Below are 26036 nucleotides of genomic sequence, written 5' to 3'. Positions count from 1 at the left end.
ACAGGTTGCAGAGATCTGTTTTAGTGGTCTCTGTCCGTGGCCCTTGGTTCAGCTCAAGGTACAACTTGTTTCAAGGCATTTTCTGAGCAATTTGACCTCATATTCAACCTTTCTCCTCCACACCCCCCCCCCCATGGTGAAATAATAACATATGTGGTTTGCCTCTTTCTTTCTTCCCCAACGTTTTCCTATTTGAGGCTTTACTTAATGAAGCATCCCTGGTGCCTGTCTTAATTAATTGGAGTACTTGTGCTAATTCGGGTGGATGAGATGATGTGTTTACTAAAGGGAAGGGCAAAAGTAAAATGCAAGTACAAATGTGTTTTTGTCTTAACTGTAAAGTTCATAAACTATTGAGATTATCCACAATGTACTAATGAGTAGTGATTCTAATTGGAGCCTTCACTATTCCCCCCCCCCCCACACACACACTTTATTAAACGTCTCCCCTCTATTGTCATACTTGGTCTAGTTGAAAATGCTCTATCTAAGATATCTCTACGCAAAGATCCATTAATATCTTCTCTGGATTAATTCAAACATCTCCAGAAGCTGGAACTCTTGAAAGAACAAGTGTGTAGGTTTGTTTTTTTTCTCTCTCTCTCTCTTTCACTGGATATGTAATTTGTTTCAAGTTTGGAAAATAAATTAATAACTTAAAACTGTGGGCATTTGAACCTGAGGAAGGTACAGTTCAAATTATGCAAAGTAAGTACAAATCAGGAGTCACTTTACACTGACCACAATAATGCACTAACCGCTGACCACGGTAGCCTGCTTGCCTGCCTGACTCCCTTCCTCTTTTACTTCTCTGCTCCTTACTAAATGCCTGGTGGGACCATAAACTGGTTGTTTGACTTCCTTATTCACCAAAGTTGAGCAGATTGTCTCCGTTTTCCACTCTGCCTCCAAGCAAAAGGCGTGGGACCATTTCTCGAAAGCTCAGCGCAAGAACCTGCATATGTGGCGAAACCAAGCAGAGGTTAGTAATTATTCATATCTCTCAGCTTGTTTTCGAGTGAATATACAACTTCAACCAAATGCCAATAAGAATGTTAACTAGAGTGAATTCGGCATTCAATGTATTCTTTTTTTAAACATCAAATTGATGGGGAATGGAAAACTCTTATACTTTTCACCCAAAGTAGACATCAAGCACTCATTGACGCTTAAATTCCAGTCAGCCTTCCCTTGTTGATGTTGGCTGCTTATAGGATTGTTCCCACTATAATTGTGCATCGCCAAAGACGCAATGCAAAATGCTGACCGGAATTTCAGCCTATAGGTCAGGTAGAGTGTGATTAGTTGCAGAGTGAAGCACTTTTATTTTGCCCCATCAGGGTGCCTTTGCGCTGATCTAGTAAGTCCACTGGCCTATTTTCAGCCTTGTGAGGGAGTTTGCCAATGTTTTGTGCTGTGAGCGAATATTTACTAGGAATTGGTTTGAAGCTGCTCAATTCACTTAGGACCTTAAATTCCACAGACCCATAGACATTCACCCTATCAATAAGGCCTGGATTCCCTAGGTCCAAGAGGTGAAAGTCTAACCCCTTTTGTTTCAGTTTTCTTTGCAAAAATATTTCTCTGGAGAAACCTACATGTACAAAATGTAAGTCCAATACTAAGTTACCTGATTTAAAAATGCGGTCAGTTTGAATTAAAAATGGGCTCTGCAATGTTTTCAGGAGAATTTGTAATCACTTGAGGTAAGTTACTTTGGACTATTTATGAGACAGATGAACAGTTAAGTGACTGGTAATGGTACAGTATGCACTCAAATAGGCATTCTTTGTCAGTTTACTCATGGAAGAATACCCACCTGTCCTTTAAAAAGAGAATCTTGTCATTCTTCTCCGTAAACTCTTTCAGTCTCGCAATTCCAATACACCCTCAACTATCCATCATCGCCTTTGCTTTTCTCCACTGACCACTCATTTGGCATTAATTGACCAAACAAAAGCAGTTCCTCTTTCCTGTTAACCAATTTCTCAAACTGCTGTAAATTTGCTATTTGATGCCATTAAATGTGCATTTTTCGTCTTAAATTTTGTTGGAGGTGCGCAATTTAAAAAAAAATTGAGTTGAGTGATTTTTAAGATCAAATTAGAGTTTGCGCTGCGTAGAACTGACAAGATTACTTTTAAACGAGGTTTGCTTCATTTCCACCAATACTGGAGCTTTCGCCTTGTGTTCCTCTCAAAAGACCCTGGCACCAAAGGTAAGCTCTTTTCAATAACATTTCCACCACCAGTGATTGATCTGCACCTTTAGGAAAAAGTAGGATCTGCTTAGTTTGTAGGCAGGAGGATTATGTGGCAAACTGACTACCTGTCTCCTTGCTGTTGCTGGAAGATGTGGGTAATGCTCCTTGTACTCTTGCCCACTCACCCCTCTCATGAGGTTTAAGTATGTTGGATAGTTAAATGAGAAGAGGGGGACAAAACAAAATTGTTTGCACTCTTTGGGGATAAAGGAGTAAGATTGAGCAAATGATTAACATGGAGTATCACACACAAACACACATCTCATTCAGAAGTTGTACTTTTTATGTGGTACATAAACTAGGGTTTTATCTGTTAAAATAGTTTTAAACCTGTTAGTTCATGGAGATCATAGAATCGTACAGCACAGAAGGAGACCATTTGTCCCATCGTGCCTGTGTCGGCACTTTGAAAGAGCTATTCAGCTAATCCCACTCCCCTGCTCTTACCCCATAGCCCTGAAAATTTCTTTCTTTTCAAGTACCTATCCAATTCTCTTTTGAAAGCTACTATTGAATTTGCTTCCAGCGCATTCCAGGTTGCTGAGGTTGGCAAATGTCCCTTACTCACAGATAATACTTCAAGGTAACAAGTCTTTTTTGTTGTACTTTATGTATTCTAACCGGCAGAAAAAATAATAGGCACAAACACTGGACGTAAGCACAGAAAATGGTGATACTGCACTGCACTTTGGTGCATTATCTGAAAGCGAAAGAAAGGTTTATGTTTTGGGGGTTACTTAGACTGCTCCAGACAAGCTCAGTGCAAAGTTAGGAGCACAACCTGCTTGGAGTTCCTCCACCCAAGGGCCTGAACTTTCAATTTAACAACTTCAAGCCTTTCTCCTCTTTCACCTATCCCATCCCCGCAGGTATGTTATTTTTCTACATACTTATTTCCGCAGAGCTGTACGAGACTCATTCTTTATTTCTGTCATCTGTTCTCATGCCTGACTGACTCCTGTCCAAAACAATTGTATCTTGTCCATCCTTTCAATGTCTTTTTCAGCCATTTCATAGTGCAATGACCCATTCACTCTCTGCCTAAAGTCTCTATAGTTAGAGGTTTTAAATTTAAATTTTTTAAAATCACCTTAAAAAATCTTACTTGTTCCCTTTAATCTCATAAATGGGCTCCTCCAACTCCATCATTCCTGGTCTGATAAAGGCTCACACCCGAAACATAACCTGTCTCTTTGTTTCTTTCAGATTGGACTGCTGTGCATTACGTCTATTTTCTGTGTTGTGTTCTTATTCATGCTCAATATAGGATTGTCATCAGAAGAAGTGAAGAGATTACAGCAAGTTTATTTTACCCCAATGTTAGAATATGGGATATTTTCCCAAAAAAGGCTGGTTCAAGTTATGTCCATAACAGCGCTCAAAATAAATTGCACACACATTTTTGAGGACAAATAATATAAAAGGTTTGGGAAGGGATGAAAGAGCAAGGGAATTGTATTAGGGTAGATGTACTGGGGAGAAAAGCTTAAGCACAGACACAGCACAATGGCTAAATAGCCTCCATCTCATGTAAATCTTCTGATTCTGTAACATTTAAAAAAAAAAATAGAGGTAGGTACAATTTTAAAATCAGGAAGGAAGCAATTATTTTAAAGGAAATCTCATTGTGTTTCTGGGAATTCTTGATATATGTAATAGGATTGTTGTGTTTGCCCTGTTTTACTTTGACGTAATCCAGTTGTCCATGTAATCTCAGCACTTTGGGACATCCTCCCGACATGAAAGGTGCTCTATAAATGTTATTTTGTTGTTGTTGTCATTTTTGAAACCTTGTTCCACATGTAAAATACAACTTCGATGCTGCTAATGCAAGCCTGAGACAGTTGAATAATGATCAGTAGCTTAGGCTAAAAACTTTGGATTGCAATCCATTTTTTGATGAGAAACAATTCGCTCATTGCATGTTTATTGCAGAGATGTGTGGATCTGGTTATAGGGAGAGCCCCTGTGTCAAACAAATCCCCATGCAGTTATTATCAATCGGTTATTATCAATCTCGGCAGCACCAATCTGGGAGCCACCAGTGTTCAGAAAGTTCCCTAAAAGGGAGAGTCACTCTTGGTTGCTTCCAGGCCTTTACTCCCAATGACTGGTAACAGAGCAACACAGGAAGGGGTAACCCACAAGCCTTGCAGACAAGATATGTGGTGGGTTAGGAGAGTATTTCTGGTTTTAAAGCCAGCTTTCTGGGGAATAAAATGTAACGTGGTGAAACCCACAAATAGCTCATGGATCCATCCACGCTCAAAGTTTTTGAGTCGCACAAGAAGGCCACATTGCTGAAATGGTTTCCCAAAGTTGCAAACTTTTTGATAAATGTCCCCTTTCTTCTCGTGCCAACTTCTCAACATAGCAGTGAAATCGCACAGAGGGAAGCGACAGGTTCACGTTCATCCGTGGTGTAAACAGCAGTTCTGCTTCGTACTTGTGGAGATTTCCTTTACGGAATCAATCAAAAGTCTCTGTCTGCCTCCTCAGGAAATCCGCAATGTCCACAACGATGAGCTTATGGGCATTCGGCGTGAAGAAGAAATGGAAATGTCTGACGACGACATGGAAGAAATGCCAGAGGATAGAATGACAGATGAATCGGGTAAGCAGTGCCAAGACGCTAACAATTTTAGTTATATATTTTTTTCTTTTTTTAAAAAATAATTATCGGGAGCAGAGGTTCATACATGTTTCAGCTGCTGAGCAGTAAGAGCCTTGGCTCACAGTATCTTAGAATATCTTTATTGGCAAGGCAGCAATTAATGCAACAATCAAGCATTTGGAAGAGACAATCCAAATTGGCTGTGCTACTTACCTAATATCAAATATATATATATTGATCGACTGCGTTCAGCCGCTGGCCACAGAGAGTCAGAAACACTGAAAGAAGTTCTTATTTCTGCTCAAGGCTGTTATGGAGACTGTTGTACCCAAACGATTTGTAGACAAGCTCAGATATGGGTCGGTTTCTGACATTTCCGAAGCGCTGAGATATTGCACCGTTCCTGCCCATGCAACATTTTGACATCTGTGCCACTTGTCTACTCCAGATCAGCTCATATCAAGTGAAAGTACGTGGAGGTGAAAATTGATCTCAAACTGTCCACTACTATTTTATATTTTAAAATGAAGGTTTTTTGTATTTGGATTACTTTTCTATCTGTGCAGCATTTCAGAAGATAATGCTGTACCTGCTGGAAGCTACAATGAGCTGACTTCACTCTGGCAGCAAACATAAATGGCCAATTGTGTTCCTCCCCTCTCCTGGGACAGAACCACATAAGAAGAAAATTGGCGGTTCCACTTACAGAAATGCGGAGAAAACGAGATTCTTTGGACAATTTCTGCCTCATTTGTCAAAAAGCCATTCCAGTGGATTAAGTCACAGCTGCATGGCAAAAGCAAACGCTCATTAAAAAGTTGCATCTCAGTGATTAACAGCTGTTGGATTTGTGAGGGTTTTGTGCTCCGAGAGAATGAATACAAACCTGAACTTGCATTCACACCCTGATCGTGTCAATGCATTTTGTCATGGTACAAGCAGTTTTGCTCATTCTGTGCCCGAATTCCTCACCCATTCATTTTCATTTCCCATCACATCTTATAGCGAGCATTGTAAAGGCAACCAATTTAGTGCTGCACAAGACACCAACCAGCTAAGCCAATTTTGAAGGGCAAATGTCGGTGGTACATTTGGTGAATATTTTCCAATTTTGAAAAAAACACTTCAAATAAGAATTTTTGATGAATGGCAAAAGCTGCAGTGGTCGTTATGAACTGATTGCACATTTTACCCACAGTTATTGGCGATTGGCCAGAGTTAGTGAAATATTTGTGTCTGAAGGACCCAGTAATACTGACTGGAAGCTGTGTGTTAACGGATGACTGGGCATTAAGTGCAGGCATGTACATCACTGCTCTGATTGCACTTACATCCTGAAACAACTTAATTGCTTCTCACTCTGCGATTTCTGCTCAACTGAACGATGTCTTGGTTAATGTTCAGCAATTCATCTTTCAGCATGCGGAAGTGTCCTGACACTCATTGCTGCAGTTATTTTCTTAAGTATATCACACACAAGGGCACCTTGTTGATGAATAAAGCCGTCTACAAAAAGGTTAATGGCTGTAAAATTGCTTTCCTCCCAGAAGGTTTCAGTCTATTCTATATTGTTCTATATGGTTTTCAAATGACTTCTTTTGTCAGCTCCGAAGTGACTTACAACTAATCATAACGTGCACACATTTGAAGTAATTGCAGCTTTCCATTGCTATGGTGACTGTTATTTACCAGCAGAATGAGAATTCGTATCAAATGCTATTTCTGGAGATATTTATTTGAGCAAATTCTTTGTAAGTTGGGGGTGAGGGTTTTTCAGTAGTTAGTAGAGTTTGGCGTCCAGGATACAGTTTGGCCATATGTCCAGCAGTGCTCTTATTTTTCAATCGCAAGCTTCCTTTGCAATCGAAACAGGAAATAACAGTAACAGTGTGCACTTACATAGTGAGCTTGTGATAAAATGACAATCTTTACACGTCTCACAAAGACTGGGAGCACCAAACCATGAAGATGGTGAGGAGAATTTAAGAGTGTTAGACAATGGCACAGTCACAGTATTTTGCAACTTATCACAAGAAGTGACCGACTGATCATCCCCAGGGAGGAGACAGAGAATCGTGTGATCGAAGTCAGCAATGCACACTTGTATCAAAACATACAACTCATTCCATTAATAAAAAGGAGCCCGCAAAGTACCTATCAGCTTGCGATTCAACAATAAGAGCACCTCTGCACATATGGCAAAACTGTATCCTGGACACCAAACTCTACTAACTGCGACAGGCAGGAGAATATGTCTGGAGGAGATGGGAGGAATGAGGGGTGAGATTGAGGGATTCGAATGGTTACCAAATAGAAAGCAGTCTTTCAGGAGGAAGAGCATATTTGTGGTAATCACCAGCATTGCAAGAAACATCAGAACTAACTCCACGGGCATAGTAGATATTCTTGGTCCAACAGACATGGGTCCTTTATGTTCTTAATTTGACTGCCCAGATTATGGTTCTGCTTCAAACTAATAAATCCTCTAAAACTTTCCCCCATTTTGGGTTTTGTTTTGTATTCCTTCCTAATTGTACCCTTGAGGTCTTTGTCTCTTGTAACCTGGTTAACAAATTATAGGCCATGTTTCATTTCACCATTTAACAGATACATATATAATAAATATAGAATCACAGAAGGAGGGCATTTGGCCCATTGTGCCTGTGTCGGATCTTTGGAAGAGCTTCCCAATCAGTCCCACTCCCCCGCTCTTCCCCATACACTTGCAAATGTTTTTGTTTTCAAGTACCTATCCAATTCCCTTGTGAAAGTTGTTATTGAATCTGTACCCACCGCCCTTTCAGGCAGTACATTGATCATAGACCATAACAACTCTCTGTGGTGTAAAAAAAAGTCTTCATCTCTCCTCTGGTTCTTTTGCCAATTACCTTAAATTTATGTCCGAGGTTATACAAAATATATAGAGGAAGACTTGGTGGTTCTGTGGTAATAGCTTATATCTGATTAAAGTTCAGTCAGTGTGGATTGTGGTATTTTCAATGCAAAGTATTCCTCTCTTAAAAGAAAAGTATAATGAATTATGTTAGCATATTCCTGTCAGCTCTGTGTCGGTTTTCCTTCATTGACTGAGTAAAGAAAGAATTAAGTACTTTTCTTCATCTCTATATACCGGAGAGAAGTCTTTCGTTTTCCTGTTGTTTTGCCCTCATTGTTTTCTCTCGTCACTGATGTAGCACTGGCCGCCCAGGCAGAAGCACTTAAAGAGGAGAACGACAGCCTCCGCTGGCAGCTTGATGCCTACAGGAATGAGGTGGAGTTGCTGAAGCAGGAGCAGGGGAAGCTGTACCGCACGGATGAAGAGACAACGAGGGACCAACAACTAAAGCTACTGCAACAAACATTGCAAGGGATGCAGCAGGTACTGACGGTTCATTCAGAAAAAACACTGTTCAAACCGATCTTTTGTTTTATCTGCAGACTGGGATTCCAAACCATAATAATAATCCTTGCATTTGATATAGCGCCTTATCAGGTCTTCGAGACATCTCAAAGTGCTTCACAGAATATACTGTGAAGTGAATTGACTGCATATTTTGTGGGCAAAACGCTGCAACCAATTGTGAGCAGCAGTTGTCCCACAAACAATCATGGATTAAATGACCAAATTATTATTTTTATTAATTTATTTTTGAAGGGATTATTACCCCCGGACGAGCAATCTGCCAATTGACTGACAACTAGGTTCCTACTTAGGTGAATAGAGGCAGATGGAGTAAGGAAACTTGCCCAATGTTTCGCCCCACCTGGCAATCGAACCCAGGTCTTCACACTTGCGAGACGAGTGCTCTAACCCCTGAGGACTCCGCCATCTACAATATATTCACAAAATAAATAATCTTCGCCTCCTCCCCCCGCCCCCACCATAGCTCTTTGTCTATCATCATGAATGCCCCTGCTGTAGAGAGGAAAAATTACGTTTATGAGGTCAGCTTGTGTCATAGTTTTCTGCACATCACTCAGCTTGAACGGGGTTCTAACTGTTGATTGATTGATGTGGCAGCACTGCGTCCAGCGGCAGCTCTTAACTTTAACAGCGGTGTTCAAAAGGTAACTTGAGACCCTGCTAAAGAAATGATTTACTTTACGTCACTGCCGGCAGTCATAAAATCTCTAGCTGGGGGAAGCTTCGAGGCCGTTGATTTCTGCTCGGTCTGCCCACATACTCCACTGGCTCGCATGGCCTTCTTCCTCAGTCCACGGGGATTGTTTGCCAGCCAGAAAGGAAAGGCGCGAATGCGTTTCAAATAACTGCACACGTTCAGATCATACGTTATAAACGAGCAAATTCCACAGCGCAGGGAGCCCAACAGCTTATTACAGATGCTAATAGTTTGAAGTGGACCTGTCGTTTTTTTAAAAAAAATAAAAATAAAAGCTGAAACCTCCTCATGTCTCTGCAGTACAGAGTCAGCTCGGCTTGTGTTCAATTCTAATTTGCCAAACAAAATCGCATGTAATGAAATTAATCTCTTTTGCCCAGCAGCAAAATTGAGTGAGAAAGCACTGCTTTGTATACAGGAACTAAATTCTGATGTGATTGGTTCAGACTGTCAGGAAACCTGCCTGCAGTTTGGTTTCAATGTGTAGGTTGGAACAAGTTTGTTTCACAGAAAAAGAGGCAGTGTTAACGTAGGATTAAGTTTGTATTATAAGATTAAAAACAACAACAAGATTCCATTTATAGAGCGCCTTTCACGTTGGGAGGACGTCCCAAGGCGCTGTACAGTTGGGTCAGGACCCGAGCAGAGGCGAAATGGTCAGGGTGAGGGGAGGGGAGGGAGTAGTGTGTGAAGTGTTGTTACCTGCATGAAAGTTGCATTACAGGTTTGAAGCATACTTTAATACAAATTCCTTGGGACAGTGGAAGACTTTACTAGTTTACATCCAGTCTGGCAGTATTAGCCGCAGTATGTTGCAGGTCTGAGAACTGTCACACCAATCACCTTTGTGCAATCACTTCCAGGTTGCTGTGTATTGTCCAAAATGGCCAGAAGGTGTCTTCCTGCATTAGATGTCAGTCTCCATTAGATGTCAGTCTCCATTAGATGTCAGTCTCCATTATTTTCCTAAGAGCTAACAGGATAAAATTTCCTGCTATCTTCCCATATTTTGCCTCTCATGTTCTGGCCGACTGCTCTAATGGTTGTGCCATAAGCCATATTGATCTCATTATCCCCATTAGTTTTCATTCTACAAATTTTGCACGCGATGTAGCCTGCAAACCTGCAGGTGCTGGTGGGTATCTCCACACCTCATCACAAGACTTTGTTCTCAGGATCTTGCACTACAAGACGCTGTATTATATCCAAGATGTCCCCAGATGGTAGAAAATATACATTGGATTATAACCTGACCAGAACTACTTTGCTGTTCATGTGGTGGAAGTTTTTGCTGTCTGGCTGTTGTTGCAGTTCAGAACATCACAGGCTTCCAATCAGTGGAGTCCTGTAGTTTACGGGTTTCAGCACTTCCTCACAACTGAGTGGACTCGGGTTGTACACTGAACACTGCCGTGCGCCATTGGCTGCCATGTTTCGCCCATAAAATATCCAGTAAAATCCACTTTACAATATTTTCTGTGAAACACTTTGAAACGTCTCAACGAAGTGATAAGACGACATAAAAAAGCAAGGATTATTATTATTAATTAAGCAGTTTAAACAGCCAGGCTGGCTCCTGATTAAATACACTGTCTGAGATGGATGTTCACCCACAAAATAAACAGTCACACCACTTTACAGTAAACCTGGTGAAAAGTTTTGAGACTTCTAAACGACATGAGACCTGATATCAAATGCATGGATTATTATCTTTTATGTTGTGTAGTATAGACTTAGCAAATTGTCTTGACTTCTGCGATGTTTTTATAGTTTTGAACACTTAATGATTCAGGAGTGGAAAAAACAAATAACTCCCTTGTGGCCCATACTCGTGAATTATGCTGTGTCTTGTGGAATAATCATTGCATTCATTAACGTCATCTGCTTTACCCTCTGCTTGTATATAACAAGAAGGAAAAAAACTGGAGAACACACAACAGGGAAAGGCTGAAGTGTTGCTTTTGTCGGTGACGTTTATGTTTTTCTCTTTATTGTCAGCAACTTCTGAATTTGCGAGAGGAATGTAAAAAGAAAGAATCTGAACTGCAAAAAGTGAAGGAAGAGAAACTGGAGACTGAGCTGTTGTTGGAGGCATTAAAGGAAAAGGTACTTGAGTCTGTCTTGTGTGTGTGATTTTCCTCAGTAAACTTCCAGTGCTGCCCGTTATGGAATTACCTGTTGAAGGAATTATCCTTCAGTGCCTTGTGTTTTTACCTTAAGTGATCAAGCTGAGCATGGTTAGTTTTCAAGGCTCATTGCATCATTTACCACAAAGAATCTAAAATAAGACATCTGCTATAGCTTGTGATCTTTGCACTCTTCCCCCCGAACCCCCAACCCTGATGATCTTTAAAATCATTGCATGAAAATTTAAGATTGTGCAGAATTTTCGAGAATTCACTCTTAATTTTGAAAGCGTTTTTCTGCCGTACTTAAAATCTGGCTTTCGGGTTGAGACTGAATTTGACAATTTTCCCCAAACCTGGGCCACCTTACGATCATCTTAAAAATAACCACGAAAGAATGTTGGGCCTTTGGGTTTTCTTGCTGCTGTTCCTTCATTCTTGACCCTCCTGCCACTGATGGTAGTGTCTGCTTCTGCTCACTCCAAGCTACGTGTTCTGCGGGACTTGTCACTTACTATGACGTTGGTTATTATAATAATAATCCTTGCGTTTGATAAAGCACCTCATCAAATCTTCGAGACGTCTCAAAGCGCTTCACAGAATATACTGTAAAGTCAATTGACTGTATATTTTGTGGGAGAAACACGACAGCCAATTGCGCACAGCAGCGTCCCACAAACAGCCGTGGATTGAGTGGCAAAATGCTTACTGTTTTTTTGAGGGATTATTTCCCTCAAAACTTGCCCAAAACTGATTCAAACTGTCATTCGCTGATGTGTGAGCGGACCTTACCCAACTGAACCNAAAAAAAGAGGAGGAACTGGCCACTTTTTTAATTCATTCTGATTTATTTTCTAAGTTGTTCATGTCACGTTTAATATCTTCAATTGTGAAGTCAAGAACTGCAAACCAGTGGAACAGACTGCAAGTAAAACAGACCTGTGTTAACGTGAGGCTTTTTCAGTTTAGAAAAGGATTTTAAAAACAATCTACGTTCAAAAATTTTCTTTTTTTTGTGTGTGTGGATATGACTACAAGTGTCATCAGACTCAGTACTGAAAGATCAGCAAACACGAGCCAAAACTGTGCTGGTTTGCAGTGTTAAAGTTGTGGGATTGGAGTATAATGTTACACAGTGCCAGGTGATGAGGAGCCCTTTTTCTGTTGATAATGGGATACCTTACAATTGTATGTACAGAATTCCAGATGTGGGCTCACCAGGGATCTCTATTTTTTCTCTCTCTCACTAAATACACAAGGTTAGAATAAACCTTTCAACTTTTCATCAAAAGCCCTTGAGATGCTGTTCCATGTTTGAGTAGCTTTCCTGAGAGCAGCTTTCACATTGTCTGAAGTGATTTGAAAGCCACCTCGACATTTTTCAGACTGTCTAGACCTGGAAAATTAGCTTTCTCTCGACGACAAACTAAACAGGTGCCAGTGTCCTCAGCAGAATGATTTAACGTGTTTCATTGATCATAAGAGCATTATTGGGTTGGTTGTTTCTTGATGTAGACACAAGTATGTGAAGAAATTATCAGACTGGCTCCTATCCATCAAATAATAATTGAGAGGATAAATGGTACTTAGTGGCAAAGTATCTTATTTCTGTGCATATAACTCTGCAGCTTGATTCATTGCCTGACTCCTTGCCGAATAAGGAGGAACTCCATGCAGTTGAGTCAACAAATAATGAATGTTTAAAGATTTTTAAACTCGGCCTTTTTGCTGCCAGAGTCAGAATGAATGTCGTTTAGATAAAGAAGATAAGGGTCGCCTTTTTCTTTGATTGATTTTTGGAGTCGCAAGAAAGAGGAGTCCTGACAGAGTCATTCTATTTTAAGTGGTAGTGAGCACATAGCACAAAGCCACATGGAGATTTACAGTTAGTTCTGGTCCTCTCCTCACGTGATATTTCCTCAGGGAGTCACTCGGGTGATTAGGAACAGGTAGCTTTTCTCTTGCCTTCTCCCACTCTCTCCCCCCCCCCCCCCCCCCCCCCCCCCCCCCCCCGGTCCCTAATGGTGTCGCCATCGAACAACAGCTGTACATTGAAACTCGAACCGTCCTGTTGTGTGGGTCATTTATACACTCGAAGCCCCAGAATCATTTGAAGAAGCTAAAATACTATTTTGATCGTTCGTGAATGATAAACGCATCATACAACTGCCTGAAAATCGTCAGTGCCCAGATACTGGAAGACACCTCTTTCGTCATTGTTATCGGGACTTGATCCTCTCATTTCTTCCCCCGCTATATTGTACCAAGAACTCCCAAATGCAGTGCTGTGAAACACATTTTGCATTGCTGTTAAGTAATGGGTTCGGAAATGAGCACCACGTTGTTTCCAGGGACATTGGTGCACTGTGCATTTCCTTCTTGTGAGAATTTCACTGTGTAGGAATGTACAGGGCCAGAAAGGGCGAGTGCAATCCATCTGGCAGGCAGCAACGTTTAAAAGAATCTTTTAGAAAATTATTTTTTCTCAACCTCAGTCTTTCCTTACAAATTTCTTCCGAGCTCTGGCCACTTTCTGGGCCATTTCTTTTCAAATACCAAACAAGTGGCACAGTAGCTGTGAACGTCTCACACAGCAAATAAACAACTCCTGCGGTGGAGGGCATTTATTTAGCACAGGTTTTATGCCATTGCCTTAAATCCTTGGGGCTTTTGACATTTATTGCTTCTTCTGAAAATAATAGCAAGCAGATGTTATCAATTGTGCTCTGTTCAGCAGTGGGGTGAGCATCAATTTGTAGCAATTAAGGCTTATCCTGCAAATGTATTTACAAACACAAACTCAGCTTTCTGAGAAAATGGGTCAGATTGATAACGGGTTCTTAAACCATCATTCAATAACAACAACTTGTACTTATATAACGCCCTTCACGAGGGTCAGCATCTCGAAGCTCCTGGTCATTAACTTGACCCTCTCCTAGTTGTTCCACTGAGCGCTCTGAGTACTGTGTAAAGAAACTGCAGTGAGCAGCGAATGATCAAATCCCAGGATTGTCTGAATTGGATGTACACATCTTCTAATGAATGGGAGGAATGCATCGCTACTTAATGCAGAACACAATATTTACAACAGGAACACAATTACAAGGGTATCTTTTTCTATTAGGATTCATCATATAGGGAGAAGTAATACAAGCCCAGTCACACCCAACTGATCAATTCAACTCTTAACACTGTGGAAAAGCAAAGTTTGTCACTGAATCCCACTGGCCTTGTCCCTCGTCACTAGCCCACACAGAGCCATTAAGCAAATTACAATCACTTGTCATCACTTCATGGCTCTGTGGGATTCTGCTGGGTACAAATTTGCCTATAATTACAATCATTGCACTTTACTCAAAAAACTCTGAAGCACTTTGGGACATTCTTGAGGCAGTGAAGCACTACATCAGATTGCAGTCTTAGATTTAAGTGCAAAAGAGCTGCAGTCCCTGTTCAGGGGAATCATTCTAACCAACAGGTTCCAATTAAAAATATTTTTTCGTTTTCTTCATCTACTTTTTAATAATTGATTTTAAAAAAATACCATGATGTTTACATTGGATCATCTGCAGGCAGGCCTTCAGCCTCTCTGCCCCCACCCTCTGTAACTCCATCCCGCAGTCCCTCCGTCTTGTCCCCTCCTGTCTCAAGACCCTCCTCTTCGACCGTGCCTTTGGTCACCTTCCTATCCCTACCCTCCCCGCCCTCCATCCCTCCTGATCCCAACCATCAGCTCGGATGCAGATCCCTGACTGTTCAGTGCCTTGGGACATCCTCCTCACGTGAAAGACGCTAAACACGTGTAATTTGTTGTTATTGTTGACAACCACGATTAGCCCTTTTATGTTTGAGTAGAAAGCCTCCTGAATTTTGCTATCAAGTCTTATTTCATAAGGTATGTTACTGTTGTTTCCAACAGACCTCTCTGAGCACAGTAGTTCAGTGGTTAGAGCACTCGCTTTGCAAGTGTCATTTTCAATCTATGACTGTTTGTGGGACATTGCTGTGCGCAATTTCAAATGCAAGGATTATTATTATTATTATTATTGCAGGTGCTGGAAATCTGAAATAAAAGCAGAAGTCGCTGGGAACACTCGTCTGACGAAAGGTCATCGACCTGAAATGTTAACTCACTTTTCTCGATCCATAGATGCTGCCTGACCTGCTGAGCGTTCCCAGCGACTGCTGTTTTTATGCCATTTCCTAATTTACTGTCTTCCCATTGAGAAATATTCTATTTCTTTGCAAATCTCTGGGTGTTTCGCGAATCAATTTGATTTCCTATAATTAGCTGTTATTCTACCCATGCAGCATATGAACCACCTGCTTCCAGGAGACTCTCAAATGGAAACACACTTTTAAGGAGCTTAAAAATTGCTGTGATCGAAACTACAGTATTTGATTGCTTGCATAAATTCTCAAGCTATATCCACAACCAGACACTGTATATGAGAGATATCTATCAAGAAATCCTGAATTCATTGTCAATCTACATAGAATTAGATTCATTGGAGGAACATATCAGTCTCATCAGTTGCTGATTGTAACTTTAAGTTGTTCTTAAATTTCCTCAAGCAGGAGAATGCAGATAAAGATGATGGGTCCAAAGAAAGCGAGAACCAGGAAAACGTAAGTGAAATTTTGGTCTAATGTGCAAGGTAATACTTGGCTATAGCAATGATGTACTTGACCACATTAAGTCTATTCATTTCAGGAGCAATTCACTGTAGAAGCTGATCTTTCTGATTGTGCTAAACAGTTCTCTGAGTCGCAGAGGAGAGAAAGAACACTGTTTAAAAATAGCTGGATGTTGTAATGGAAAGATGGTAAGGTTTGATAGGATGAAAAATGGTTCAAATAGATTTCATCCGAGCCCTCTATGCCGGTCTTGGTACATTTAATCGGCTTCTAACGTCATTTTGTGCTGGATCTATTTTGGGAATGTTCAGTTGCTGTTTCATAAGAACATAAAATGCTGAACATCACAACACATTAATCAGCATCCACAGCTTCAGTCTCCGAACCACTGCTCTGCAAATGCAAAGTCCCTGCACTTTATGTTACAGAAACTTTGTGCAGCGCTTGGAGACAATCTTGACATTATAGGCACTGTATCAAATACAAATATTTATAACAGGATACGGTTTACATTTATATTGTGCCTTTCATGTCAGGAGGGACCTCTCAAAGCACTGAGCATTGATCTAAAAGAGAAAGAGAGAGATGAATTAATCTTTTGGGATTGACCATTCATCAGATGTCTTGACACCGATGGGACTGGTCTGGAGGAGTTTGTTTGAAACCAGGGATTGTAATTAACCTTGATAGTGATATTGGCATTACCCCAGGATGATTTAGCTTCAACTGTGAACTTCTGCACACTGCTTGAGGGTCAGCTGTTTTCTCCATAACACTTTGTGTGTAAATAAAAAGCAAGGGATCCCACCCCCACCCCCTCCCCTCTCCTCCCTCCCCCCACTCCCATTCTGTCAGTGCAGCGAGAGTTTTACTGTAAATACACAAATCCATTTCAGTTCATTCCAATGCAAAATGTTCGTTCCAAACAATAACAGGAAATCCAATGCTAGGCCACTTGCTGACAATCCCTCCTCAGGCCGGCAGGCTTGCTTTGGACCATTGCGAATAAACTTTTTCAAACTAGAACATTTAAGCTGGACAAGACGAGCTTTAACCCTCGACCCATCCCTCTTGTGGTATTATTAGTGAAACGTTCGGACTGTTTTTACTGCTCTGTTTTTGAGTCCTGTAGCTCAGTGGTTAGAGAACTCGTCTTGCAAGCGAGCGACCTGGATTCGATTCCCGGCAGGGCAAGTTTCCTTGCTCCACCCGCCTGATAATAATCCCTCAAGAGAAAAAAAAACACAATAATAAATTGGTCATTTCAACCCACAACTGTTTGCGGAACGCTGCTGTGCGCAATTGGCTGCTGCGTTTTGTCCGCAAATATACAGTTAATTCACTTTACAGTATATTCTTTGAAGCAATTTGAGAATTTTCAAAGACGTGAGGAGGCGCGATATTAAATGCAAGGATTACTTATTTTGGTGGTGTTGCTTTTCAGTAACGCAGCACCACAGTGGTTAGGAAATATGAGATGGATCTAAAAGCAGAAAATGGGTACTGATTTTAGCTGCAGCTATTCAGTGTTGAGTGACCTCTGCACTTCTCCCTCTCACAGAGCAACACAGCAACGGGAGGAAGGACATTGGCTTCCACCCAAGACAAGGAAGGCGAGTTGGACAAGAGTGTCACAGGACCTGTCCGGTCTGAGAGGGAAGCACTGCTTGTGGGTAAGATACGTAACAAGCGAGAAAAGCATTTCTTTCCAATTGAATATTTTCCACTGCGCCTTTGAGTAATGAGCGCAAGGAGTTGCCAAAGGCAACGAAGCTGTGAGCTCAAGTTAGTATCAGAGACCAATAATCACCTCAGACTTTTGTTTCTGTTTACTGCTTCCTTTGTAGCACAGGGATTTGGAAAGGTTAACAAGCACTTAATAAGCATTTTAGTTTTCCCACACTGCTACCCGTACAAATGCACGAATGCTATGCTTTTTTCTGACCCGCACTCTTCAAAATATGTTTTTACTCGTCACCTGTAGCATGTTATGTTGTCAACTGAATTCAGATGATTGACATCTTGAGCGGTCAGCAGAGAGGTTTTCAAGTAACAGCAGATTAGCTGCAAATGAAATTCACGTGAAGAGATGATTTCACAGTTCAGATTTAAAGCAGTGTTGGACATTTTTCCCACTGAATCTGGTATGAATCTCGTTTGAAAAGCAAGTAAACATATAACCTCGCACAAATAGCGAAATACAGCTAATATATTTATAACCTTTCTAACCTGATTTATATAAATAATTAGTTGTGGAGAACAAGTTTGCTAGATAATTATTTGGGGAGGACATGTTTGCAGGGCTATGGGGAGAGCGCAGGGAGTGGGATTGATTTGGATAGCTCTTTTCAAAAAGCCAGCACCGATACGATGGGCCGAATGGCCTCCTGTGCTGTATGATTCTATGATAAGGAGGCTCCACTGTGTATCTTCTCAGCATTATTAATATAATAGATGTCAGCTTGGCTCGGTTGGTAGCACATTTGTCTCTGAATTTGCCTTGCCCCCTCTCCCATTTTTCAAGTCCCACCTGAAGACCTTCTTCTTCGACCGTGCTTACGGCCCCCACCCCCTCCCTCCGGCACAGAGACAGGCTCTGCCACTGTTAAGCGCTCCGAGACGCTACCTTGCATGGACGACAACAACAAAATTAAGTTTATATAGCGCCTTTCACGTCGTGGAGGGTGCTATTTAAGTGTATGTTGTTCTTGTTGAATCAGTAAAGTGTGGGTTCAAGTCCCATGTCAGTATTTGTTTCATAGACTGCTTAGATATTTGAGTACAGTACTCAGTCGTGCTAGTTGGACAGCAGAAATTGGTCATTGAATTGAAATAACGTTCATTTTGTATTCACAAGATAGGAACTTCTTCCTTAATGTTTTTTATTTGGGATAGAAGTGTAGTGCTGTGCTGTATCCCTCTGTCAAAGTGGATTACCTCATTCATATTACCTCATTCGTGGAGTCCTGTAGCTTAGTAGTTAGAGAGCTTGCCACGCAAGCAAGAGGACCTGGGTTCAATTCCCAGGCACGGCGAAATGTTGGGCAAGTTTCATTAACCCACACGCCTTGGGTTTACCTAGCAGTAAGTTGGAACCTGATTGTTAGTCGATTGTCAGATTGCTTTTCCAGGGGTAATAATCGCTTAAAAACAAAAATAATTTGGTCACTCAACTGTTTGTGGGACACTGCGCGCAATTGGCTGCCTCGTTTCTCCTACAAAATCTACAGTCAATTCACTTTACAATATATTCTGTGAAGCGCTTTGCGACGTTTTGAAGACATGATAAGGCGCTATATTAAATGCAAGGATTATTATATCCTTTATATGGTTTTAAATGATGAGAGTGGTGTTATTGTCTCTTTATTTTCTGCAGTATAGTATAAAGAAAGACTGGTGTTTTGTATCTATAACTTGAATTTAGGATGCCTCTTTGCTTGCAGGTATAATTTCTACGTTTCTCCATGTCCACCCGTTTGGGGCCAGCATAGAGTATATATGTTCTTATCTCCAGCGACTGGATGCCAAGGTAATCTGGAAATATTGCTTATGCTGCCTGCTTTGTGATATATAATGTTAGTTAGACAAGCTCCTCATTGCTTATTTAAAGCTAAAGCTCGCCAGATCCTCTTGTTTACAGTGAACAGCGCTGCCTGTGGCTGTTTCTGTGGGTTTGTGTGCAAGTTGCACTGGTTTGAAGCACGATTCAAGTTCAATCAGTTTACATCCAGACTGGAAGTCTTGATGTGACTATTTCAGCACTCCCTGATCAATCCCCATTCTTTAACATTTCTGACCACCTATAGACGCTATGTTAAAACTTAGAGCCTAATTTCAGACTGTAGATATTTCTTTCCTGGTTTTGTTGCTTTTAATTGAATCTCATTTGATTGAAGAGTAGTTTTTGTTCATACAGTCTCATGGTGGCTAGTGTGTAGCTTGGTGGAGTTCAGATTTGACTTTCTTCTTCTAGGCTCCTGTGTTTTTATCAAATATTTCCTGAAAGCTTCTTCCTCATTATCTAATACCTTTCCAAATGTCAAAACGTTTCGAAATGCTTTGAATTTCTGAACCCCAACCAAAGTGTACTCGGTGAGGGAAGGGATTTACAAGCAAGTGCTGCAACCTATGGTGGGAGCTGAAATGTGCACTAAGTGCACAATAAAACGGCACCCTGCACGTATAACTACCTAAAAAGCTGTAAAAAAAATTAATCTTAATAAATCACCCGGTAGAATTGAGGTCAGAACATCAATGACAACATAACAGTCGATTTCAAAAATGCTCTGCGATGGAGTATTGCAGAAATGGCACAAGAACAAATAGATGAGAGATACAAGAGCAGACTGAGGGCGAGTTCATGGAATGCAGATTGCATTGATAATGATGAAAAGGCCAAAGCAATTTGGGGGGGGGGGTGACTCAATTTTGATCGCTTCCCAGAGTGATTTTACAGCCCTTTTTTTTCCTGTATAAATCCTGGCACAAGCGGAGGGAAAGAGGGACATTTTTCCTTCAAATAAGAATGCCAAACAGCAGAGCAGTATTCTTACAGAGGTCCAATAAAACAAATGATGGAGACTGGCTGAAGCATTCAAACTGTTTAAATTAAAGGTTTAGCTTTATAGCTAACTAGTAGGTCGTACTTGAAGTCCTGCAGCTGTACTGTCAGGATTCAGATTGTGTATGTCTTCCTGTATAAATCCTTCTGCTTCTAATCACTACCATTAACATGCTGCTTTGACGTAACCTTTGTGTACGTCATGTTGCTCCATTGCTGTTTTGCTTAATGATGTGGTTTCCTTTGTTGATGTTGACCTGTTTTCAAACTCTGCTTCCTGTTTTGTGACAAACATTCCCGGCTGTTTGAAGCTGTAACATTTTCCTGGTGGTGATCAGTAAATAGATGTAAAGGGACAGGGCGTGGGGGATGGGAGAGAGGGAGGCCTTTAGTTATTTTTGTTATTCGTGTAATAGAGAACAAGCAGGTGATGTTGTGCCATCAAGTGGCAGGACATTGATTTGAGCCTGTGGTGTAAGCCTTGTGTATGTGTCTCTCTCCCTCCCTCTCTGTTTAGATCTCGCCTAATGAAATAGAAGCCCTCATGACCCGCCTACATCATATGTTCCACCAGGAAGTGACGGGAGTTGGAGCGAGTTTGGAAAAACGTTGGAAATTCTGCGGCTTCGATGGAATCAAGAGCCTCTAGGAGCAGCAAGAGTGAACATTTACAGTGTATTGGGAGGACTGTATGGAAACGCAGCTGATTCCCACTGATCTAGATGCCACATTGTTTTGGTTTCTATGATGAGAGACGTTTGTAAGAAATGAGCGACTCTTCAGACTGGAGCAGTGCCACTGCGCCGAGAAGCGAGCATTAATGGACCGGATTTTGCTTGGGTGAAGAGAGTGAGATTCACCATAATTGTTGGCATAACAAGTGGAAGGTGTAGCAGGTGAAACAATAGAGTTGGTCGTGAGGGGAATACATGAAAGGCAACACTGTAGTCGGGTGAAAATTTACACTCATTCTCTAATCGCGCTTCCGTATCTCTGGGATTGCATATCGGTCTCCTGTCCAGCTCGCTTTCCCTGTGCGCCAGTCCACAAGAGTATGACGATCATATTTACCAGGATATTTGACGGGATTCTTTGCCCTCTTTCCCCCCCCCCCCCACCCTTCCCCCCCCACCTTCGAAATCACTGACCACATCTTTGGCAGTCTTTAATCTTGGGTTAAACTCTCCCAGCTTAATGAAGTATGGCTAGGATTGCGCATACTAAAATAAAACTTGTACCCCTTTCCCCCACCCAAATTGTTTTCGTTGCTGAGAAAAGTTTTTTACCGTATTGTGCGGTTACAGTGAGCAAAAGACAAGCAGATCTGATTCCCTCTCCGCCTCTCATCTTTTCTCTAGCAGGAGCTGACTCATGGTGAAGTGCCTGTATACAGGAAATGTGTACACACCCATGGAGACTGCCAGTAAACTGGTTTCATTTTCCTACCCTGAATGTTTTGTGAGCAGATTCGATCTCGTCACCAACACCCACCAGTGTTGGAACTTTGTAGTATAGAAATGTTTAACACAGGAGGAGGCTGTTCGACCCATCGTTTGTGCCAGTGCAATCTGTTTCTTTTATAAACGCCCTTTTTAATATCCCACTTTCCATATCCCTTGCGCGCTGGCAATCCTGCTTCCTCTGAACAAGACCGACAGTGCTCTTAATCCGTAACCCTCTCCATGTGCGTTTCCAATGCTCTGGAGACGTTTAGTTCTACCTGGCATTGGCACTGGGCACTGCTTGGCTGGCCTGCCTGCCTGGGCAGGGTTATCTTTTGTAATAAGCTTGATAAAGCAGTTGGACCCGTTGCACCCTGCGGACTCTTAACAGTCTCTACTGAATGAAGGTGTCCCTCTGCATCTGATTCTTCTCGTTGACGTACCTTTTTAAGGATTTCTGGGACATCTGGTTAAACTGCTCAAACAATCCTTTTACTTGAAAATGGTTGTGGACATCTTGCAATGCCCCATACCTAACTGCTCAACACTTCCATCTTCCCATTACACAAGTGACTGCCCTCGGCCCATGCTTTAGACTTTAGACACATCGTGATGGACTTTGACATTGTGGACATTAGCTGTATTACCATCGGCAGACTTAAGTTTCAGAGTTTGAGCTTCCAACCGCTTTCAGCAGTGAGTCAAACACATTGGGTTCACTAGTTGTCATCAGTGCTTTTGGTTTAAAACCCCAACCAAGTCTGTGATATCTGAGACAGTAACTTATCCCTTACCCCAATAGGTTGCAGACAAGCAGAGGCTGCCTCTGCAAGTTGATTTTCACTGCTAAGTTCTTTTGTGTGCTGATGTTCACTGCAGAGCTTCTATCCCAACTGGTTGTGATGCTTGTATGGTGTATGATCTCATCCAAAGTGACCCCTTACTAGCAACTCCTCCAGGAGCTTTGCTATCTCCTCTCTCTTCAGAATGTCAGAGAGAAACCATCTTTGGATCTGTCTTTGGATCCATAGTAATGATGTGAAGAACTTTGACCTGGATCGGCTCTTGGTCCTGCCTCAGTGCCAATCACTGCAAGCCATTGTTTCTTCGCATGATCTTTCACCTACCCTTCTTCAAACCTCCCCTGAATATCTGTTCCATTCCAAGTTTGGGGTGGTTGGAATTGTACAAGTTTCCCAAATGAACATTCAGATAAAGTGTACATTCTGTACTGATTGGCCTGAATTGCTGTAAATGTCTGAACAAAATAGCTGACTCTCCTCCAGTGGCCAATCTTCTTGTGCGAGTCTAGACAGCAGGTGTTAGCAAGCTACTAAACCACAGAAGCTGTGATTATTTTCTCTCCAAGCTCAGGGCACTAAGATCCCTGGCTGAGGTCAATCAATTGAGCACAGAACAGGCATTGAATCTGAGACTTCCTGATCTATGTGTTTCTCGTGTTGTATTTATTATTGTGCTGCCCACTGCAGCTCACCCTTGCGTATAGAGTAACTTGGCCTGGGTAACATTAATCAGCAAGCCACAGAGCCAAGCTGTAATTCAACTTGTGCTTTCACACAGAATTGGGTTCACTTCAGATCAACCCCAGCTTCACTGCAAGGAAAACTTTTGCAAAGAAACATTTTCATTCACCCAATCCTCTGCAGTAAATCAGCAAAGCACTCTGCCTTGTGCTGTCCATAAAGTGCCGATCCCACATCATCGATTCATCTCCGCTCTCACTTCAGTCTTTAATGGAAGGCAGAAAAGGTGTCCAAAATAGGCTGTAGCTAAACTGTGTGAAATCCCACTGTTGTCTGGCTCTGTAGCCCGATGACTCCATTGGGGAAATTGATCTGTATTGCACGCACCTTATCTGAAACCAACAACCAGAAATTACATTTGTTTAGCACCTTTCACGTCAGGAGGACATTCCAAGGCGCTGAACAGTCAGGGATCTGCGTCCAAGCTGGTGGTTGAGATCAGGAGGGTGGGGAGGGTAGGGGTAGGAGGGTGACCGAGGGCACGGTCAAAGAGGACAGTCTTGAGATGGGTCTTGAAGGAGCCAAGGGATGGGGCAAGGCAGAGGGACTGTGGGATGAAGTGGGGGGGCAGGGGGGGGGGCAGAGGCTGAAGACCTGCCCGCCCATGGTTAATTAACCAACTGGTTAATGCTACAGAACAGAATACTGCATTCTCTAAAGTGGTCTAAAGTTTGAAAACTGTGGGCTTAGTTGTATCTGAACAGGACACTGATGAATATTGTCAAGATTCTTCAGGTCCAAAGTGCTGTACATGTAAGTAAATGGATAATATTTAGTAGCTGAAATTGTTTACATCACAAATCTGTGACAAACTGAAAAGAGATCGATGTTATAACTTTTAAGTTCTTTATTATCTCTGGAATAGATCTAGCGATACATTTTGGACAACCTAACTACTTTGTACAGGCGAAGCGACACTGTATTGATAAAGTTGTATTTTTAGAGATAAATTATTTTTTACAAAGCTTTAATACTTGAGAGTTCACTTTGTTTCCTCTGTGTTCCTGTTGGTTTAAGTCGCCTTCTTACAACCTGAGCAATAAGATCTGCCGTCAGCTGGGAATAATGTGTGAAGCTGCAAATTCAGTCTGGTATTTTATTATGTTGTGTAATGTGTGAATGTGATGGCCGGTAAGGTTCAACAACCATTCTGTGGATTCACATAAGCCTCGGGTGCTCAAGACACTTGTTGCAATCTTTTTTTAATTTAATACAAAACTTATGGTGTTAAAAGCACTTTAAAAATGTGAGTTTGCATTATCTTTCCTGGAGGTGAGGAGAAACCGATGGTTTCATGGAGCATCAGGAGCTCACTGTTCCCACAAAGGTGTTCTGTTTATTCTGTGGGCACAAATGATCCCTGTGACCTCAGCGCAGCCCTTTTCCGAGCATTCCCAGAGCGTCTGGCTACTGTGAAGCATTCACTTGTACTCGAATCACGTGCAACTCCAAAATCCCAATCAGCCATTTACTGTTCCTGTTAGGTTAACAACAATTCAAGACTTTCTATCAATCTACACCGGACTGATGTATTCTCAGCTCCGTTCGGAATTCTTCAGTCGTTTATTCTTGTTGTTAATATTTATTTGCCGATGTTACAGATGGATTACAGACTTAACACAAGTGGATGTGTGGTTTAAGGATAACCCATGTGAATAGAAATGTACAGACCCTGTACAATCAGTATGCAAGCCATAGTGTAACATATCACTGGAACACTGGAATGTTTTTGAAAACCATCTAGTCTTTCGAGCATTCTCAAGTCACTTTACTCATTGTGAAATTCTCATTTATGCCCATAGAATAAAACCTGACCTACCCTGAGTTGGGTGCATTTGTTGGCCGTGAATTCTTTGGTCCTCGCCATTGCTATTGAGGAGGGAGAAAGGATTGTTTATCTATATGCTTGGTCATTTTCAGCATGTTCTGAAATATAGCAAGTTTTGTTTTATTCCCCTTTTTTCTGATTTGTTAGTACGGATTTTTTAAAAAAAGAAACTTTTATAAAGAAACTATTTAAATGAATGGCATTTGTTTTGCACTTGTTTGACAATAGTAACAGTAATCCTCACATTAATCCTTGCAGGAAATCCTTGCAGAATATACTATAAAATGTAGTGACTGCATTTTCTTCCCCTGAGTCAGGTTTCCTACATTCTGGTGAAAGCGGATCCTGTAAACAGGTGAGTTTAATTCAACAACAGTGGCTGACAGCCCGAGCTATTGGGGACGGGGGAGAAAGGTAGCCAAAAGCACAGTCACAGACATGGGTGTTGAGGTGGGGACAAGGTGGAGGTTGGATACCAGAGCTTTAAGCTCGATGGTCAATGTGGGGACGGATTGCTCAAGGGTAGTAGCGTCACAGTAGGTCGGGTGGTGAGAAGCTGTAGAGGGGTTTGAATGTGAGTATAAGGATTTTGAATTCAATCCACTAGGAGCTGAAGAGGCAGTGAAACCGAGCAAGCGTAGCTAGTGGGGGCCCTGGGGTGGGAGAGTACATGGGCTGCAGAGTCCTGGATGGTCTGCAGTTTGTGCAGGGAGGAGCTGGGCATTCAGGCTAGCACAGCATTCAAGGTAGTCGAGCCTGAAATGATGGAGATGTGAAGTGGTTCTCGGTAGCCTGGGGTTGGGATGGGGGGGTGCGAAGGATTGCGACAGAGGTGTGAAAGCCGACTGTTAGTTCATCTCCCACAATATTCTAATTAACTGGTGACCCATCTCGCCAAT

General features: G+C 41.7%; 1 protein-coding gene across 4 annotated transcripts in view; it reads left to right on the top strand.

The window, feature by feature from the left end:
- LOC103177351 (ecto-NOX disulfide-thiol exchanger 2) overlaps positions 1–21445 on the top strand; it is a 142049-nt gene extending 120604 nt beyond the window's left edge. For 3 of the 4 annotated variants that reach the window (XM_007891491.2, XM_007891477.2, XM_007891484.2), the window contains 8 exons: positions 876–982; positions 4763–4877; positions 8072–8256; positions 10997–11104; positions 15700–15753; positions 17324–17435; positions 19206–19291; positions 20841–21445. In XM_007891491.2, coding sequence (XP_007889682.1) covers positions 876–982; positions 4763–4877; positions 8072–8256; positions 10997–11104; positions 15700–15753; positions 17324–17435; positions 19206–19291; positions 20841–20972 — 899 coding nt within the window. In that variant the 3' untranslated portion in view covers positions 20973–21445. The remainder of the gene's footprint in view (positions 1–875; positions 983–4762; positions 4878–8071; positions 8257–10996; positions 11105–15699; positions 15754–17323; positions 17436–19205; positions 19292–20840) is intronic. The other variant, XM_042340611.1, reaches the window with a different exon arrangement.
- The last annotated feature ends 4591 nt before the right edge of the window (positions 21446–26036 follow it).

This window comes from Callorhinchus milii, unplaced genomic scaffold, assembly GCF_018977255.1.
Source record: "Callorhinchus milii isolate IMCB2004 unplaced genomic scaffold, IMCB_Cmil_1.0 Scaffold15, whole genome shotgun sequence".
Taxonomy (NCBI): Eukaryota; Metazoa; Chordata; class Chondrichthyes; order Chimaeriformes; family Callorhinchidae; genus Callorhinchus; species Callorhinchus milii.
The sequence above is the reverse complement of the archived record's forward strand: the minus strand, read 5'-3'. Positions and strand labels throughout refer to the sequence as shown.